This window comes from Mastigoproctus giganteus, chromosome 2 (genome assembly GCF_048544385.1).
Source record: "Mastigoproctus giganteus isolate SK-2022 chromosome 2, ASM4854438v1, whole genome shotgun sequence".
In the NCBI taxonomy this organism is placed as follows: domain Eukaryota; kingdom Metazoa; phylum Arthropoda; class Arachnida; order Uropygi; family Thelyphonidae; genus Mastigoproctus; species Mastigoproctus giganteus.
Window position 1 is genome coordinate 172,334,179 of NC_143576.1, and position 18,448 is coordinate 172,352,626.

An 18,448-nucleotide genomic window follows, 5' to 3' on the forward strand; every position below is an offset into this window, starting at 1 on the left:
CAGGGGTACAGCGACTAAACGACCAGACCAGATGAACAACGGTACATGACATCACACAAATGCAAAGCCCACACACTATTAAATCTTTGGCAGTCCCAGCGAACACAGTGAAAGCAACGCGGAGTTGGGGGAACCCCCTGGTGCCGTTAGACTTCAATACATTTTCACTTTCACTATGGCTTTGTCTGTGCGGTAGCACAAGGGTTTCGTCACCATCCTCCCCACACTGGGTGGAAAAAGTCCGGATTCGAATCCTGTCGATGACGCGAGGACTTTAGTCGGCATTTTTCACTCCGTGGCTGAGTTAGTAGGCCTCAGGCGTAGATTGCAAGATTCCCCCACCCCCCCCAGAAACTGGGGTTTTTTCGTCAAGCAAACAGACAAATCGACCAGAGAACACCCACAATTTACAGTCAAAATGAATATGGGTAGATGTAATCATTTATAGGGGACCCTAATATCATAATTTGTTTTGTTTTTTTCACTATGGCATTAGTAGAGGCATACGATGCAAGAAAGCAAGCTTATGCAGCATAAGCTAAATCAGCATCAGCAATTTGCCTCCAGTGCCACACTGCTCCCATTTGTGCAACAGTATCAAAAGCCTTTCTAAGATCCAAGTATATGATATCAGTGCTATTCCCTGCATCCAGTTCCTTTGTGACCACATCATAGTATCCAATCAAATTGGTCAGACAATACTTCCCCTTAACAAAACGATGCTATGTCCGAACTATAATTGAAGTCTTGTCTAGATGATCCTGCAGTGCTTCTTTCACTTCTTTCACTTTCCCCTTTTTCAATTTCTTTTACCAAAGTTTCCCTTCTGCTTGGAAATTTGCACATATTCATCTAGTTCTTAAGAAGGGTTACAAATGCCTCTCAACCATTTTTTGTTCCATTGCACTTAGTCTAAAGTAATGCAGAAATTAATTTACAGCCAACTTTTCATCTGATTAACGACAGCCAGTATCTATTCTGACAGTTCACTCCACTGGTGATATGCTGGCTTATATTACCCATCAGTGGAGAAATTCAAAGGAAAAGTTTAATGAAACTCAAGCAGTTTCTCTTGGCAATTCAAAGGTTTTTTGTAGCGTTGGCATAAAGTCTCCTAAATAATCTTCACTCTTATGATTTGCTGTCTTTCTTGTAATTGGGTATCCAGTTTTCTCTCTAACCTCTCACTGCTGGTGATGGTAGATGGCTCTCTGTCTTCTATCGTCTCCGCTAATTCAAGGGAAAAATGTTCCCAAGGTTCAGTTCTTTCTCCAACTTTTTTTCCTCTTGTATACTAATTACCTTGTTCCATTGACCGGAAATGCTGTCCGTAGGTTTGGTGATGATAGCACATTGCATAACACCTACCTTTCAATTTCAGAAATAAACCTTGGCCTTCACAAAGTGCTTCAACTTCTCAAATATCCACTACCAACTCACTGAATGCTGATCTCCAGGTAATTCGCATGTTGAGAAAAGATAATCTTGTGGATTTCAATCTTCTATAACTCTAACTTCTATAACAGTCCTGTCTTATATCTCCCCAAAAGCTTTCTTCTGCTCCTATGCTAAACTTCGATTACACTCAGATTTCTAGAAAGATTATCTCTAATATTGATTACCTGACTTCTAATCTCTCTCTCTCTCTCTTGGTATAAGCACATCACAAATATTGCTTCCTCTACATCTAAAAAACTGGATTTTCTTTTTTGCTTTCAGCATTACCTTTCTTCTAAACAGTTGCTCGTCCTGTATAAATCACAAATCCGCCCTATCATGGAATATTATTTCCACATCTTGGCGGTGCCCCTAAAACCTGTCTTTCAGGCGTCTAAATTCCTTTCAAAGGAGGGGAGTTAGGCTGATTAATGACCCAGCTCTAGCAAAGTAGTCCCTACCTGTGCCTTACAGACGTTTTGTTTCTGCTGCATACCTGTTCTAGAGATACTTCCATGGACACTGTCTGAATTTTCTTCTATAATTCTCGCTCTCTCTCTCTCTCTCTCTCTCTCTCTCTCTCTCTCTCTCTCTCTCTCTCTCTCTTGCAAAGCAGTCCGAACACATTCCGCAACCAGTTAACATCCTATCACTGTCCAACTTCAAATTCAGAGAACCAACTTTTCTTCTTCCTCATTCATTCGTTCAAGTTTCGCTTTCTGGAACAACCTTCTTTAATTGGTATTTTCTGAAAATTACAATCTACAGAAAATAAAGTCTAATGTCAACAAGCCCTCGTGGTTAGAACAGTTAATAGAATCGCCTTCCTCTCTAAACTGGAGCGATAAGAAATGAGCTCGAGTCCCATTGAAGACGTGAGAGATTCTTATGAGCCTTTTTCACAATGTATTTCGGTAAGTCTGGCGAGGGTAGCATGGTTTGTTCTCTCGGAAAGTCCTATTTTTCGTCCAGTAAACAGAAAATCAACCTCAGAACACATGCAATTTTCAGTCATTATATAAGGTGGAACATGGCCTTAGTCGCTGATGCTCCTAAAACCCTACAACAACAATGTCGAGAAGTATCGCCCTTCATATTCTCAACCTTCAGCCATACATGGTACTGCGTACTCTAGGTTCTTACGAAGGGCGCTCAATAATTCATCTAGTTACCTATGAAGGAAATGTGCTACAGGCAAAAATCTGTTTTTATTTTTCAGTGCAACCTCACTGAATTTTCAATGCACTTGTCCCATTTTGTTGGCAATGAGGAAATACCAGACAAATAAAATGATTTGTCCTGTCCATCAAAGAACGCAGTAACAGCAGACTTCAGTTCATTATCATTAGCATAGCGACGTCCACGTACCTTTTTCTTGAGGTAGCGAAACAGAAAATCGTTACTGGGGCCAGATACAGACTATAGAGTGGATGGGTAAGTTCTTTAAAGTCAGTCTCTCAAAGCAGCAACAGAATGTGAACTGTGCATTGGTGCATTGTTGCCAAGAAGCAGTAACATCTCTAGAAAAATTTCCACGGCGTTTTTCCTTTATGCCATCCATTAAGTTGTACAGTAGGGATGTATGTGACTTCCTAGTTACTGTCTGCTTGTGCTCCAAGTAGGAATGAACAAAATTCTGTCTAAATCCCAATAAATGGTGGCCATAATCATGGCATGTGAAGGTTATGTCCAAACATTTTTTGGGTCGGGGAGAATCTCTGTCCTTACATCGCATTGATTTCTTGCTTGGTCTCAGGATCCCAGTGTTGAATCCATGCTCTGAATTCTCCTGACAACACCGTACTCTGATTTGCTTCTGCCCAGAAGTCAGAAATCTGCGGAACTGGCCTTAGTCATTCCCAAATGTTCATGGATAATGTTTATAACTGTTCCCTCCGATATGTAATGTTCCCTAGAGATTAGAGATTCGAGGCAGTTTTAAATCTCTGTTGTTCAGCACAAGGGTTTCCACAGTTTGGCACATTTCTGGAGTGGTCTTGTCACAGGCCTTCCTGGACGTGGATCATCTTCTGAGTACCAGAATTTCACCTGGTACTCTGAGGGTGCACTATTGCCATACACATCCCCCATCCTTTCATGAATGGTCTTTGACCCATTTCCTTCTTTTATGAGAAACTTGATGACTGAACGATGCTCCAATTTCAGCAAATCCATAATTTGATACAGGTGTTTTTTTCTGTTACTGTAGCACAACCTAAAAACATAGTGCGATCAAAATTTGTATTCAAGTTGAGATATGTCGGAACATGATAAACCACGAATCATTGAAAATATAACTATGAGAAGTCATAGTTATATTTCAATGTTTCATGATTTATTATTATATTTCATAATTATATTTCACCCTCCGTCAGTTGTTGTTGTAGTAGGATTTTATGAGGATCAGCGACTAAGGCCATATTGCTCCGTATATACTGTCTGTAAATTATGTGTTCACATTGTTGTCGATTTTCTGTTTAGTGAATGGGAGGAAAAACCAGGCTGCCTCCTCCTGAGACCGACTAAATCAGCCATGTTGTGAAAATGCCCATTGAAATTCGTCACGTCATCGATTTGACTCGAACTCAAGTCTTTTCCACCCGTTGTGGGGCGGAGGATGATTCCACCAACTGTGCTACCCACGAGGACTGCTCCGTCAGATTAACATGTTTGAATCACTGTTTTGGTAATCATGCCATGCCAAGTCATGCCAATAACAGGTTGGAGCTGAAACTGATTATATGATGGCATGAAAGTCATGGATTAATGTTCAGAATTTATTGATTGACAGCAGTAAATGGATTCATAATTTTTTTTTTTTCATCATACAGAGCACAGAGTAGTAAGATATTACTACTATTTGATAGACACTCTGTTTATATTTGGTTCGGTAGATGTCGCTTTCGGTATATGTGAGTTTTTTTTTGTACCGGAATGGATGTTTAGTGTTGTAAATAATCGAATGTTAATATTATTATTTTATTATTATTTTGCGTGTTTTTAAAAAGTGTTTTTGTATATTCTGTTTATTTTTCTTAGTGTTTTTGTACTGGTTAATGTGTGAACAGCCAATATTTTTAGCCTCTTGTCCAATGTAGATTATTGGTTTGAATCTGTTCACAGAGTATATGAGTACTCTGTTCTTGCGTATAAAGTAAGAAGTTGGTTTATGGCGTCGGCTGCTAGCGCTCCGAATTACGTTGTTGATCAAGTTGAAGAAGATGCATCAGAACTTCAGTTTCCTAAAGGTATTTTGTATAACTTTAGCAATTTATTGGCATCGGTAACGAAGAACATAGCATTATTTTCAAATTTTTATTTTTTCGTGCAGCCAATTACATTATTAACCCTATATTGGCAACTTGCGTATATGGCCTTAATCGCTAGTGCCCATAAAAAAAAAATAAACAATTACAACAGCAACAACATTGGTCGTTTGCGTAAATCTTAAGGCCTCTACACACGTTCAGGTAAACCTGTCAGTTATGCCTGCGCAGGCACGCCTGTACAGGTCTACAGGACGCCCATAGTGCATCCACACGCTCGGGTAAACCTATCACCATTCATTCAGTCGGCTGATCGTGGCATGGACAGAAGACGTTTTAGCAGTAGTTGGCTTATTATTTGAAATGAAGTGTTTTAAACGTAAAATAAAACATAATATATGGTGCAAAGAATGGTTTAAAAAAAAGGAAAAGTTTATTCACATGTGAACTTGTTAAGTGAATTGCAGTTGGACCCTGAAGATTGGCAAAATTATTTGCAGATGAATGAAGAAATTTATTTACAGCTTGTTTCATTAGTTACTACAGTAATTTAAAAAAAAGAAAGAAAACGATACTGTTATGAGGATGGCGATTTCACCGCACGAGAGATTAACTGCAACTCTGAGATTCCTTGCAACTAGAAGAAGTTGCGGTAATAATCCAGAACACGGTGCTCTTTAGAAAATAACGTCAGGAGAAGTGGGGTAAGCAGTGACGTACGGTTCGTAACTCCGCCCACTCACTGCATTCCCCCCTCTTCTCGACGACTGCATGTAGCGAATGTCACATGACATAACAATATGGCGGAGCTGAAAAACAACGAAATTAATGGCAATACTGCAATTTTCTTCGGAGCAGCAATCAAAACAAATGCAGTCCATTCCAAAAAGACAATATCGTGCAACATAACATGGCAGGGTTAAAATTAAGAAAATTTAACACAAAACCAATAATTTTTTCTCAAAATTAAACAAAAACTAATATGACATGCAGCAAACGACTAGTTTTCGCTAAATAACTAGGCGCCTCCGTAGCTAGGTGGGCAGGAGCAGCAGTGCGTAACACACGCTTTTTGATTAGACCAGGGTTCAAGCTGGTGACCACCATATACGGAGGATGCTGAAAGGTCAGGAAATGACCACCGCATATCCCCAAAGCAATATGGCTTTAGTTGCTAATGCTCCTAAAAACCAAATAACAGCTAAATAACTCCCAAAGTTGCATAAAAATGCAACATAACCATTTTTCACTAAACACAAATGAAAATCGATCAAAAACATGACTCCCATTATAATTTTATTTTTCGTCCAACGACTGGTTTTGCTTGAATCCCTCCCGAAGTCGCATAAAAAACTAACTTTTTTTCGCTAAACAGAAACTAAAGTCAACACGTGCAACGAACATTAATATTGCTCTTTGCATAAACACAAAATGGCAACGTGGAATTTTTTTTTTTGAAAAGAATGCAACCGACACAATACTCAACCAAAAGTAACTAAAAAACCTAACTTTTTTTCGCTAAACAGAAACAAAAGTCAGTTAACGTGTGCAACGAACTATAAAATTGCCCTTTGCATAAGCACAAAATGGCAACATAGAAAATTTTTTTTTTTTTTTTTTTTGAAAAGAAAGCAACTGACACAATACTCAACCAACACAATACTAGGTTAATAATACATGAAAATAACACAGAAATACAAATAAAACTCGCCTCATAAACAAAGGAACCCAGGACTAAATAAACAACCACGTGCCAAGAAGAAATGGAACATTTAACTCCAGCAAACAGCAACAAACAAACACTACAAACCAGCATACAAATGAAACCATATGCAACGAATTTCGCATTGAGCCCTCCAGTGATCACATGACGTCCGCCTGAAACGAAGAGGGAGATGCATTTAGTGGCCAGGGTCACAACCTGTCAATCACTGCTTTCCCCCATACAGCCAAGTACAAAGGTGCATCGTATACTGGAGTACAGCGGAAGTTACGAAGATCTTCAATTTTCGACAATAATTTTAGCGAAATTCTTAGAAAAATCCCCCAGATTTATTAAAATCTAATAAAATAATATAGTAATGAATTTTATTATTGCTGTTATTATAAATTATATTTATTGAGACTCTGATATTCAAAGTTAAAATTTACATCTAATCCAGGCAAATTTTTTATTAATCAGTGACAAAATTAATAGTTAATTTTTTTTCATAGGATTTATGTAATTATTAATGATAGTTGAATAGGGAAATCCCCCAATCTGGCAGTGTGCCTGCCACATCGCTACACACGCTCCAGTTTGCCTGCACAGGCCACTCCGGTTCAGGCAAATCGAATGATTTTCCATATTTCCTCCGGTCGCCTGTGCAGGTCAAAATAACTGTGCAGTTTTATCATCCACGTGCTCTGGTAGACCTGTACAGGTGTGCCGGCGCAGGCGTAACTGACAGGTTTACCTGAATGTGTGTAGTGGCCTTTACTCACATGGTTCTTAGGAACAAACCCCATCTCTTTCTTTTACATCATTTTACTAGGGGCAGACTGGGTCAAACGGAGGAAAACAAATAGAATGTATCGGAAGTCAGTGTGTAATATTGAAAATCACACCGGTTTCATTGGTCTGCAGCCCACTGGGCTTTCCACGTTAAGTCTAATGGCAAGCCTACCTCTCCCTCACCTTATTCATTCTATGGTTAAGGAGTCATGAGATGTGACAGGTACAGGGGTTCGGTGCGCATTGATTTGTTGGTATGAAGTGAAAGGGTGTGGATTTTACATACAGTATCTCTAAAATACCCTCTAAAGTCACGTGGGTGTGACTCGAGGGTATTTTAAATCAGGAAACATGTTCCTCCCCCTGGTTTAAGAATCAGGGAACTAGATCCTGATCATTAGCATTAGTAGAGGCATATGATGCACAACAAGGGATGGAAGTCTCTTCCACCAACCAACTATCCGCTGGCTAAAGGCAAATTTCTGCACATCTATCCTACATCTGTCTCTCCTCAATTTGAATTTATGCCCTCTCAGGTGATTATTCTGAGCAAGAGGAAGAATCCCATCAGCATTGAGCATGCTCAAACAATTCAACGCTTTAAACACCTCTATCAGATCATCTCGCCAGTGCCTAGTCTCCAGACACTGTAATTTGCAAAACATAAGCCTTTCTTCGTAAGAGCAACCCTTTGTTCCATTCACTAATCTTGTTGCCCTTCTCTGTACTCGTTCCAGCAGCTCTTCATCCTTCTTGAAATGAGGACTCCAGACCTGTATACAGTACTCAAGGTGTGGCCTAACCATTGCCTTATACAAGGGAATAATCACTTCCTTATCCCTGCTAGAAAAATTCCTGTATATCATTGACAAGACACCATGAGCTACTCTTGCAGCCCGTCTGCACTGCTCAGAGAACTTCATATCTGCCTGCACAATTACCCCCAGGTCCTTTTCATTCTCTACCACTGTCACAGAGTTGATACGTTACTCTGGGGTTGCTGTTTCCCATATGTAGCACTTTATATTTGTCAATGTTAAACTTCATTTGCCACCTCTCAGCCCATCTGCTCAACCTTTCCAGATCCTGTTGCAGCAGCATAGCATTAGTCGTGTCCTTAAAAACCCTGCCAACCTTTGTATCTTCTGCAAACTTGGACATTAAGCTTGATATACCATCATCAATATCATTTATAAATACAGAAAACAATAATGGATCCAACACTGAACCCTGAGAGACTCCACTAATAACATTAGTCCATGATGAGCAGTGTCCATTGATTACCACTCTATCTTCTCCCCCTCAACCACCCCTTTATCCATAGCAGCAATTTGCCTCCAATGCCACACTGCTCCAATTTGTGCAACAATATCAAAAACCTTTCTAAGATCCAAGTATATAATATCAAAGTTATTCCCTGTATCCAGTTCTTTTGTGACTGCATCATAGTATCAAATCAAATTGGTCAGGCATGACTTTCCCTTAACAAAACCATGCTGTGTCTGATCTATAACTGAAGTCTTGTCTAGATGATCCTACAGTTCTTCTTTAACTAGTGCCTCCATTAATTTTCCTGGAACAGAAGTTAAACTCACAGGTCTATAATTACTTGTGTCAGGCTTTGATCCTCCTTTGTTAATTGGGGTCACATTTGCACATCTCCAGTCTATGGGTACCTCCCCTGAGTCCAAGGAAGTTCTCATAATTATGGCTAAGGGTTTGCTTACTTCCTTTGCTGCCTCCTTTAATATAACTGGATAGATCCCATCCACCCCAGGTGCCTTTCTTATGTTTATCTTCAACAATTTCTCCTCCACTTTACTCTCAGTTATTACAAGATTATCTAGCTTACTGCCAGAGTTGGATACACCTCACTATTCAGCGAGGTGGTATTCCCCTCGCTGAATAACTCCTCATGTGTGAATGTCGATGCAAAATATTCATTTAGTTTGTTAGCTACCTGAGCAGGATCATCAACAGTTGAACCATCGATATCGAGTGGACCAATCTGATTCATCCCCTTCCTTCTAGAGTTTAACAATCAGAAAACAGTTCTTTACATAAGTAAAGAACTGTTTGCTGTTTTTCTTTGCATCCTTTGCCAAAGATTTCTCATAATCTGCCTTCGCCTGCCTAATCTCCTTTGTAACTTTATTACAGATCAACTTATGCATCGTAGGCTTGTGTCACCTGTTAATTTTTATGTATCCCATGCATTTTTCTTTCCTGCCATATGTCTCATTAGTTCATCTGACATCCATTTAGGCCTAAACCTTGAACAATATTTCTTAGTTGGTATGTAAAGCCTAGTAGCTTCCAAGATAAGTTCTTTGAATGCTTCCCATTTTGAATTTTCTGTTGGTAACATCATCATCAGTTGGTTCCACTGTATAGAATTTAAATACTGTCTCAGGCCATCTTAGTTGCCTTTACGAAAGCAAAAATCCTTCCCTTTACCTCTGATGGCAGTTACCTCTTTAAGTAAATCCCACTTCAGCACACTGTGATCACTGCCACCTAGCGGTTCCTTTATCTGCAGATTCTTAATGCATGAAGAATCATTACTGATAATCAAATCAAGAGTATTACTCCCTCTAGTTGCCTTTCGAACATGCTGATGTAGAAAACAATCATCCAATAAATCCACAAAAGCCTTGCTAGTGTGTGAGTGACCAACCCACAAATTCCAGTCAGTATCTGGGAAATTAAAATTCCCCATTATAACACTCTGATTTACTGGCCCACTCTATTTCCCTGTACAGTTTCTTATTATACTCATCAGAGTCATTAGGCCTATAGCACACTCGTACTCTCAATTTTGATCTCCCAATGCTTATGTCACACCGAACTGACTCGACACTGCACTGTCCAGCGATGTTGACTGGCTTCACGTCCTTGGATTTTGTGTGTTTCTTAACTAATAGCATAACCTCTCCTCCCTTCCTATCCTGTCTATCCTTTCTGTACATATTGTACTCCTCAAATTCCAGTTCTGCATTCCTTATATCAGTGTGACACCACGTCTCTGATATCCCAACAATATTCGCCTTTAATGCTTTGAGCAATACCTCAAATTCATCAAATTTATTTACCAAACTCCTAGCATTGGTGTACACGCAAGTGTACACCAATGCCGCAATACATGCACCTGTTCCTATTCTTAGCTACCCTAACACAACCCATGTGTTTACTTGTACCGCAATGACTCCCATCAGTCTGAAATATCTTGCATCTTGTTTTCCATGCTTCTGCTCATTCAAATAGAAGCAGTGCAAGAATCACTTTCACCTCTGCCAGTGGCTACTGTTAATCTACCTTGTATCCCCCCCCCAAGCTAGCAGTTTTCCGACCCACCTAACGCTGCCTCGATAGCATCAGCAAATTTCTATTAAAGCAAAATTCATCAGCACCCTTTCTATTTAAGTGTATCCCATCTCTGTAGAAGCAGTCTCTCCTGTTAACAAGTACAGACCAGGCTGAAAAAAATTCTACTATCCCCTTGAGCCTTTCACAATCTTTCCAGGGCCGAATTGATCGACAAGGCTCTCATCATATACCCCATCCTATCATGTCTTGGCAGAATTGCAGACACTTTCAAATTCAACCCTAATTCATGGCTTTTTTTCAGCAGTGACCTGTACTTGTTAAGTAATCTGCCAGTCTCCTACTCTTAATATCATTAGTGCCAACTATATCACCTTTTGTGCCCTTAAAAGATGATATCCGCTGTACAACATCATCAACCTTTGCCCCAGACAGACATACCCTGGTCCTGTTGCACCTATCCTTTTTACAAATCATTTAAATGATCTAAAAAATATTTCATAAATGAAAAATAAAAAATAAACTTTAATGAAATAAAAAAGCACAATTCAGTATGACAGATTCAGTCTGCCTGTCCATCCATAAAACATTGATTTGCAAGGAGAGAAAAGTTGTATATTAAAATCATGAATTGACAGTGCCAGAAAGAATAAATGCTTTCTGGGGTCGTTAGTGAAGTTTGAAACTCATTCTCTGGAATGCTAGTGACTACACCCCAATACTGTAAATATGGTTAAGGTGGGATGTTTATCCCACCTTAACCATAATTTGCTTAAAGGGGAAAAATAAATAAATAACATGTTTACACAGCACTATATAACAAGTGCATTACATTTCAGGCATGTTAGCAAATAGTAATAGATTCTTGATTTATAAAAAAAAAAAAAAAAAAAAAAGCATCAAGTAATGATTTTTATGTGCATACAAAAGAACATTTTGTTTCTGTGCTGGCACCATAACACATGTAGACATGTGTTTTTGTAAATGGCGGCACCTAGAACGTCTTTGCCTTGTGTCACTGTGAACATCAGAATCAACTGCAAAAGGGCCAGAAGTGTGTTGGTGTAGGTTTGTGTGTGTTCTGTTCTGGCCTCTTGGCTACCCAGAAGCATCAATCACCTGGAGAGATGATTCTGAGTACTTGTCCACACCGCGGGAAGGTGGGCCAGTCCCAGTAAAGCACGTACTGTCTCAAAAGAGACTCTGACCCATTTGGTGTTGCCAGCCGGTGGGCTAGGATCTTCTGGGGTCCCCATTCAAGAGGGACAGACAAAAGAGAAGAGAAAAAAAAAAAAAACCACCTGTGGTGCAGGTTATAAAAAGAAAATAATAATAAAAAAATAATAATGATAAATAAAAAAAAAAAACTACGCTGGACTGGCTGACTCCAAACAACGTGAGAGGGGAAAAAAAATTTTACACGAGAGAGAGAAACAGAAAAATAAAATTAAATAAATAAAATGAAATAACTTGAGAGGGGAAAAAAAATAAAGGAGAGAGAGAGAGAGAGAGAGAGAGAGAGACCCCTTATCTAATCCACTTCAGGCCCAATGCTGGGAGTGTTGACCACTCTATATGATCTCCTTTGAGCAAACACTTCTGTTGCAAAGTTGTGAAGAGCAGATAAACGTTCAGGGGTTAGGAGTAACTGGTCTGATTGATTTTCAGATATTGGGATGATGTTCACTAAATGAATAATTTGAGTGATTATTCACTATATGAGTGAATAATTATTGTGTTATTCACTCATATAGTGAATAACAATATACTACTTATATAGTGAATTCACTATATAAGTGCATCACCCCTTAAAATTGTAATCGTCGTCTGAATAACGTAGGTATATGGCAATATTCCTTACGGATTGCATTAGATAAGGTTGATATGTGTAGGTGATGACATAATATTGCATCAGCTATTACTTTCAGCTGTATAAGCGTGCTCTACAAGAATTGGTCATTCCTTGCTTGTGTCAGGATATAGTTACGTGCAGTTTACGCCATGAAGAAATAGTGCTATTTTTGCTTTATGTGAGGAAGGATATTCTTCCTGTCATATTGCTTATAGAGTGTCTTGTAATCAGTCGACAGTGAGTAGATTTTTTTCCAAACTCAAGAATGCTGGTTCTGCTGATAGGAAAAAAGGAACTGGACACAAACGAGTCTCTATGCCAAAACAGGACCATGTTTTGAAGCACTTAAGTCTAAAGTCACTTAAGTGAAGCTTCTTCATCTGAGCTGAAAAGAGAATGGGGAGAACATACAGGAGTGGTAGCAAGTGCAGTAACAGTCAGAAGAAACCTCTTCAAAAAGGGACTTGTAGACCGTCGTCCTAAGAAGAAGCCCCTCCTCACAAAAAATGAAAAAGGCTCTATTAATTTGGTGTAAGGAGTGTCAAATATGAGGACCCCCAAGCAGTGGAATTCAGTTTTTTTTTCTCGGATGAGAAGAAATTCAAGCTGCATGGTTCCGATGGGAGACAAACGATTCACTGTAGACGGGAAGAATACCATCCAGACTGTATGGTGTCTACAGTGAAATTTCCTACCAGCCAAATGATATGGGGGTGCATTTCGTATCGCAGAGTGGGTCACCTGTGGTTTATAAAAGGTTCCGTAAATGCCAATGGATACCTGGCTATATTGGAAGGCAAATTGCTGCTAACCATTAGAGACCATTTCAACCTGCTAAGTAACTGCATCTTTCAGGACGACTCTGCCCCTTATCATCGGGCAAAAAGTGTAAGTAGGCACATCTGTAGTTACTTTAGCTTCATTTCTGCATTAGAGGTTTGACAGTAATGTGTTTACATTTGTTACAGGTGAAAAAATGGTTGGAAGAATGGTCCATTACAACTCTTAGCTGGACATGAATCCTATAGAGAACTGTTGGCATCATGTGGAATCTCCAGTTGTCAGAAAGGAAGCCATAATTTGTGTTCGGAACCATGAACTATCAGTTGATTATCTTCAGAAATTGATCTTTTCAATGCCTCGATGGTGTGATGCTGTCATCAGGGCCAGAGGTGGTTCAACTAAATATTAATTTGCATCTGGTGAACTTTTCATTTTGTTTGCCCATTTAAAATGATAAACTGAAGCAAATTGAGGGCTTCTGATAACATTTCAGCCATAACTGTCATGTTTACCAAAACTGTTGTATAAAGATTGCAAATGCTCATTTTGGAATATTTTCAGTGCACCTGTCAAATATTACTTAGCTTTGTGCCGACCGGGCTAGCCGAGTGGGTAAAGTACCTGCCCATATTGCACCTCCCAAAGTACTGCAAAAACTTTGGGAGGTGCAATATGGTCACAGAAGCCGATGCGCCAACAACTACCAAATCAAAAAAAAAAAAAAAATTACTTAGCTTTGCCTTAACTATTAATAAATATCTAAATATCTTTGTTTATATTTCTATTTGTGATGGTAGTCATTAATGTAACATACTATTGCAAAAAAAGGGTTAGAAATGTGAAATTCATAGGTGATGCACCTTCTTTGAACACCACTGTATGTATATAAAAAAGAAAAAAGAAATAATTGTTGGATTTCTGTTGGTATGATTTTTGATAAAATTGGGAATGGCATCGCAAATCTTTCTAAAAGAAGCATATTTAAAATTTCATGAAAATCTATATGCTGGGAGATCAGTTATTATGACAGACAGGCACACAAAGAAATAATAATTGCTGGATTTCTTTTGGTCCAATTTTAATGAACTTTGAGATGGCTCTAAACCAGTGTTTCTCAAAGGGTGTGCCGCGTCACATTAGTGTGCCGCAAAATTTTCCAAGTGTGCCGCGAAATTTAGAAATTTCTTCTTCTATGACTACGTAGGTGTGCCGCGAAATTTTTCTTCTTTGGAAAATGTGCCACGAGAGTAAAAAGATTGAGAAACACTGCTCTAAACAAATCTTTCTGAAAGAAGTAAATATACAATTTTATGAAAATTCATCTGCTAGGAGTTGAGTTAAGTGCCTACCCACATGCTGAAGATAATAGGTACTTTATGCATATGTGCTGATGAACCTAAAAAAATTGCATATATAAAAGAAACACCACCATTTTAATTGCGATTCTGTAATAGGATTCTATTTCTGTTGTGTTTTATTTTATTATAAAATTTAAATGTTTGCTTTATTTGTTAATGTACGTCAGAGGTCACCACTTGGCAATCTGCCAGAAGGGTGACCCCTGACAGAATAACAAATAATAATATCAGATTGCAGTTCTCATCCAATAATTTTTTACAGACTGCATTTATCTTTGAAGTAAAAATAATTATTTTAATTTAGAATTTTTGTAAGTTTCCTTAATTTTGTGTAACACTTAAAAAATTATCATACATAATATAAAATGCATCTTTCTTTCTTTGTGTTTTGTAATAAAAGAAAATAAAAAAATTGTTATCATATTTATTTGACGCCCTATGAATTTAATGCTAAAATGTCTGTGCTATTGAGTTGTATTTTTTTTTAATAAGGACTGCAAAGAAGATCAGTTGGTGGCCCCAAATCTATTTGTTATAGTATGTTGCTATGAGTGAATAATTACATAATGTATAACCCCCCCATTGTGAGCCCCCCTTTTAACTTTTGTGCCATTCAAGGCAGGGCCACACAATATTTATACAGTTATATTGTATGTTTCTGAAGATCATTAAACTACTTTAGTAAAGATAGTTTAATGGCTACATCAAGATTTTAAGCGCCAACTCAGCGTTCTGATGGGTGTCTGAGAGTTTGAAGAGTAGGATAGATGCTCTCGAAGGAATTAAAATGGGGCCCCATCAAACTCTCAGCTGCCCAACTCAACACCAGAGCTCATTCTTGTGCATCAGGCAACACAGCAACAATCTTTAAGGCAGAATGCACTGGTCCCACAGGAGCTAGTTATTGTTGGTGACTCGATTGTCAGGGAGACTGGAAATGTATTGTGCAAAAAGGATAAATGGAATAGGACTGAGGTGTGTCTGCCGGGACAAAAGTTGATGACGTAGAGCAGATATCATCTTTTTAAGGGCACAAAGGGTGATACTGTTGTACACGTTGACACTAATGATTTACTTAGCAAGTACAGGTCCATGTTGAAAAAAAGTCGCAAGTTAGTGTTAAATTTGAAAGTGTCTGCAATTCTGCCCAGACATGATAGGAGGGAGTATATGAAGAAAGCCTTGATGTTCGTTTTAGCCCTGTAGAAATTGTGCAAGGCTCATGGGGTAGAATTTTTCTCAGTATAGTCGGTGCTTGTTAACAGGAGAGATTGCTTCTACAGGGATGGGATACACTTAAATAGAAAGAGTGCAAGAATATTTGCGGATGCTATCAAGGCAGTGTTAGGTGGATCGGAAAGTTGCTAGCTTGTGGGGGGAGATACACAGACTAATAGATTAACAGCAGCCGCTGGCAGAGGTGAAAGGGATTCTTGCACTGCTTCTATTGAAATGAGCAGAAGCCTGAAAAACAATATGCAGGATATTTCAGAGACTGCTGGAAGTCATTGCGGTACAAGTAAACACATGGGTTGTGTTAGGGTAGCTAAGAATAGAAACAGGTGCATGTATACTTGCGTGTACACCAGTGCTAGGAGTTTAGTAAATAAATTTGATGAATTTGAGGTATTGCTCAAAACATCAAAGGCAGATATTGTTGGGATATCAGAGACGTGGTGTCACACAGATATAAGGGATGCAGAACTGCAATTTGGGGAGTACAACGTCTACAGAAAGGATAGACAGGATAGGAAGGGGGGAGGGGTTATGCTATTAGTTAAGAAACACATAAAAACCAAGGAAGTGAAGCCAGTCGACATCGCTGGACAGTGCAGTGTTGAGTCAGTTTGGTGTGACATAAGCATTGGGAGATCAAAATTGAGAGTAGGAGTGTGCTATAGGCCTAATGACTCTGATGAGTATAATAAGGAACTGTACAGGGAAATAGAGTGGGCCAGTAAATCAGAGAGTCTTATAATGGGAGATTTTAATTTCCCAGATATTGACTGGAATTTGGGGGCTGGTTACTCACACACTAGCAGGGCTTTTGTGGATTTATTGGATGATTGTTTTCTACATCAGCATGTTCGGGAGGCAACTAGAGGGAGTAATACTCTTGATTTGATTATCAGCAGTGATTCTTCATGCATTAAGAATCTGCAGATAAATGAACCACTCGGTGGCAGTGATCACAGTGTGCTGAAGTGGGATTTACTCAAAGAGGTAACTACCATTAGGGGTAAAGGGAAGGGTTATTGCTTCCGTAAAGGCGACTACGATGGACTGAGACAGTATTTAAATTCTATACAGTGGGACCAACTGATGATGTTACCAACAGCAAATTCAAAATGGGAAGCATTCAAAGAACTTATCTTGGAAGCTACTAGGCTTTACATACCAACTAAGAAATATTGTTCAAGGTTTAGGCCAAAATGGATGTCAGATGAACTAATGAGGCATATGGCAGAGAAGAAAAATGCATGGGATACTTACAAATTAACACATGACACAGAAGCCTATGATAGATACAAGTTGATATGCAACCAAGTTACAAAGGAGGTTAGGCAGGCGAAGGCAGATTACGAGAAATCCTTGGCAAGGGATGCAAAGAAAAACAGCAAAGAGTTCTTTACTTATGTAAACTCTAGAAGGAAGGGGATGAATCAGATTGATCCACTTGATATTGATGGGTCAACTGTTGATGATCCTGCTCAGGTAGCTAACAAACTAAATGAATATTTTGCATTGACATTCACACATGAGGAGTTATTCAGCAAGGGGAATGCCAGAGGTGTATTCAACTCTAGCAGTAAGCTACAGAATCTTGAAATAACTGGGAGTAAAGTGGAGGAGAAACTGTTGAAGATAAACACAAGAAAGGCACCCGGGGTGGATGGGATCTATCCAGTTATATTAAAGGAGGCAGCAAAGGAAGTAAGCAAACCCTTAGCCATAATTATGAGAGCTTCCTTGGACTCAGGGGAGGTACCCATAGACTGGAAATGTGCAAATGTAACCCCAATTCACAAAGGAGGATCAACGGCTGACACAAGTAATTATAGACCTGTGAGCTTAACTTCTGTTCCAGGAAAATAATTTCATGTTTTAATTGCTTGTAAGAAAAAGGTTGAGTGGTCTACTTTAGGGAAGATGGAATTATTTGAATTGACAAAAGTAAAGTACTACTTATGGGAAGCAGTAATCCCAGAGTAACGTATCAATGCTGTAGTACCACACTGACAGTGGTAGAGAATGAAAAGGATCTGAGGGTAATTGTGCAGGCATATATGAAGTTTTCTGAGCAATGCAGACAATCTGCAAGAGTAGCTCATGGTGTCTTGTCAATGATATACAGGAATTTTTCTAGCAGGGATAAGGAGGTGATTATCCCCTTGTATAAGGCAATGGTCAGACCACACCTTGAGTACTGTATACAGGTCTGGAGGCCTCATTTTAAGAAGGATGTAGAGCTGTTGGAACGAGTACAGAAAAGGGCAACAAGATTAGTGAATGGAACAAAGGGTTGCTCTTATGAAGCAAGGCTTAAGTTTTGCAAATTACAGTGTCTGGAGACTAGGCACCTGTGAGGTGATCTGATTGAGGTGTATAAAGCCTTGAATGGTTTCAGCATGCTCGATGCTGATGGGATTCTTCCTCTTGCTCAGAATAATCGCCTGAGAGGGCATAAATTCAAATTGAGGAAAGACAGTTGTAGGATAGATGTGCGGAAGTTTGCCTTTAGCCACCGGGTGGTTGATTGCTGGAACAAAGTTCCATCTGTCGTTGTAGAAGTTGATAGCTTAAATAGATTCAACGCGGAACTTGATAAACATTTTGAGCAAGTGGATGGGTGAAATAAGGGTTTTTTTTTTTTCTTTTCTTTTGGCTGATGCCATATAAGCTTGCTTTCTTGCATCATGTGCCTTTGCTAATG

At 39.0% G+C, this 18,448-nt stretch overlaps 1 protein-coding gene across 1 annotated transcript in view; it reads left to right on the plus strand.

The window, feature by feature from the left end:
• The first annotated feature begins 4,360 nt into the window (after positions 1 to 4,360).
• Positions 4,361 to 18,448, plus strand: part of Polr2D (RNA polymerase II subunit D) — a 30,667-nt gene continuing 16,579 nt past the window's right edge. Inside the window, exon 1 of the mRNA XM_090368783.1 lies at positions 4,361 to 4,685. Within this exon, the coding sequence (XP_090224909.1) occupies positions 4,607 to 4,685 (79 nt within the window). The 5' untranslated portion in view covers positions 4,361 to 4,606. The remainder of the gene's footprint in view (positions 4,686 to 18,448) is intronic.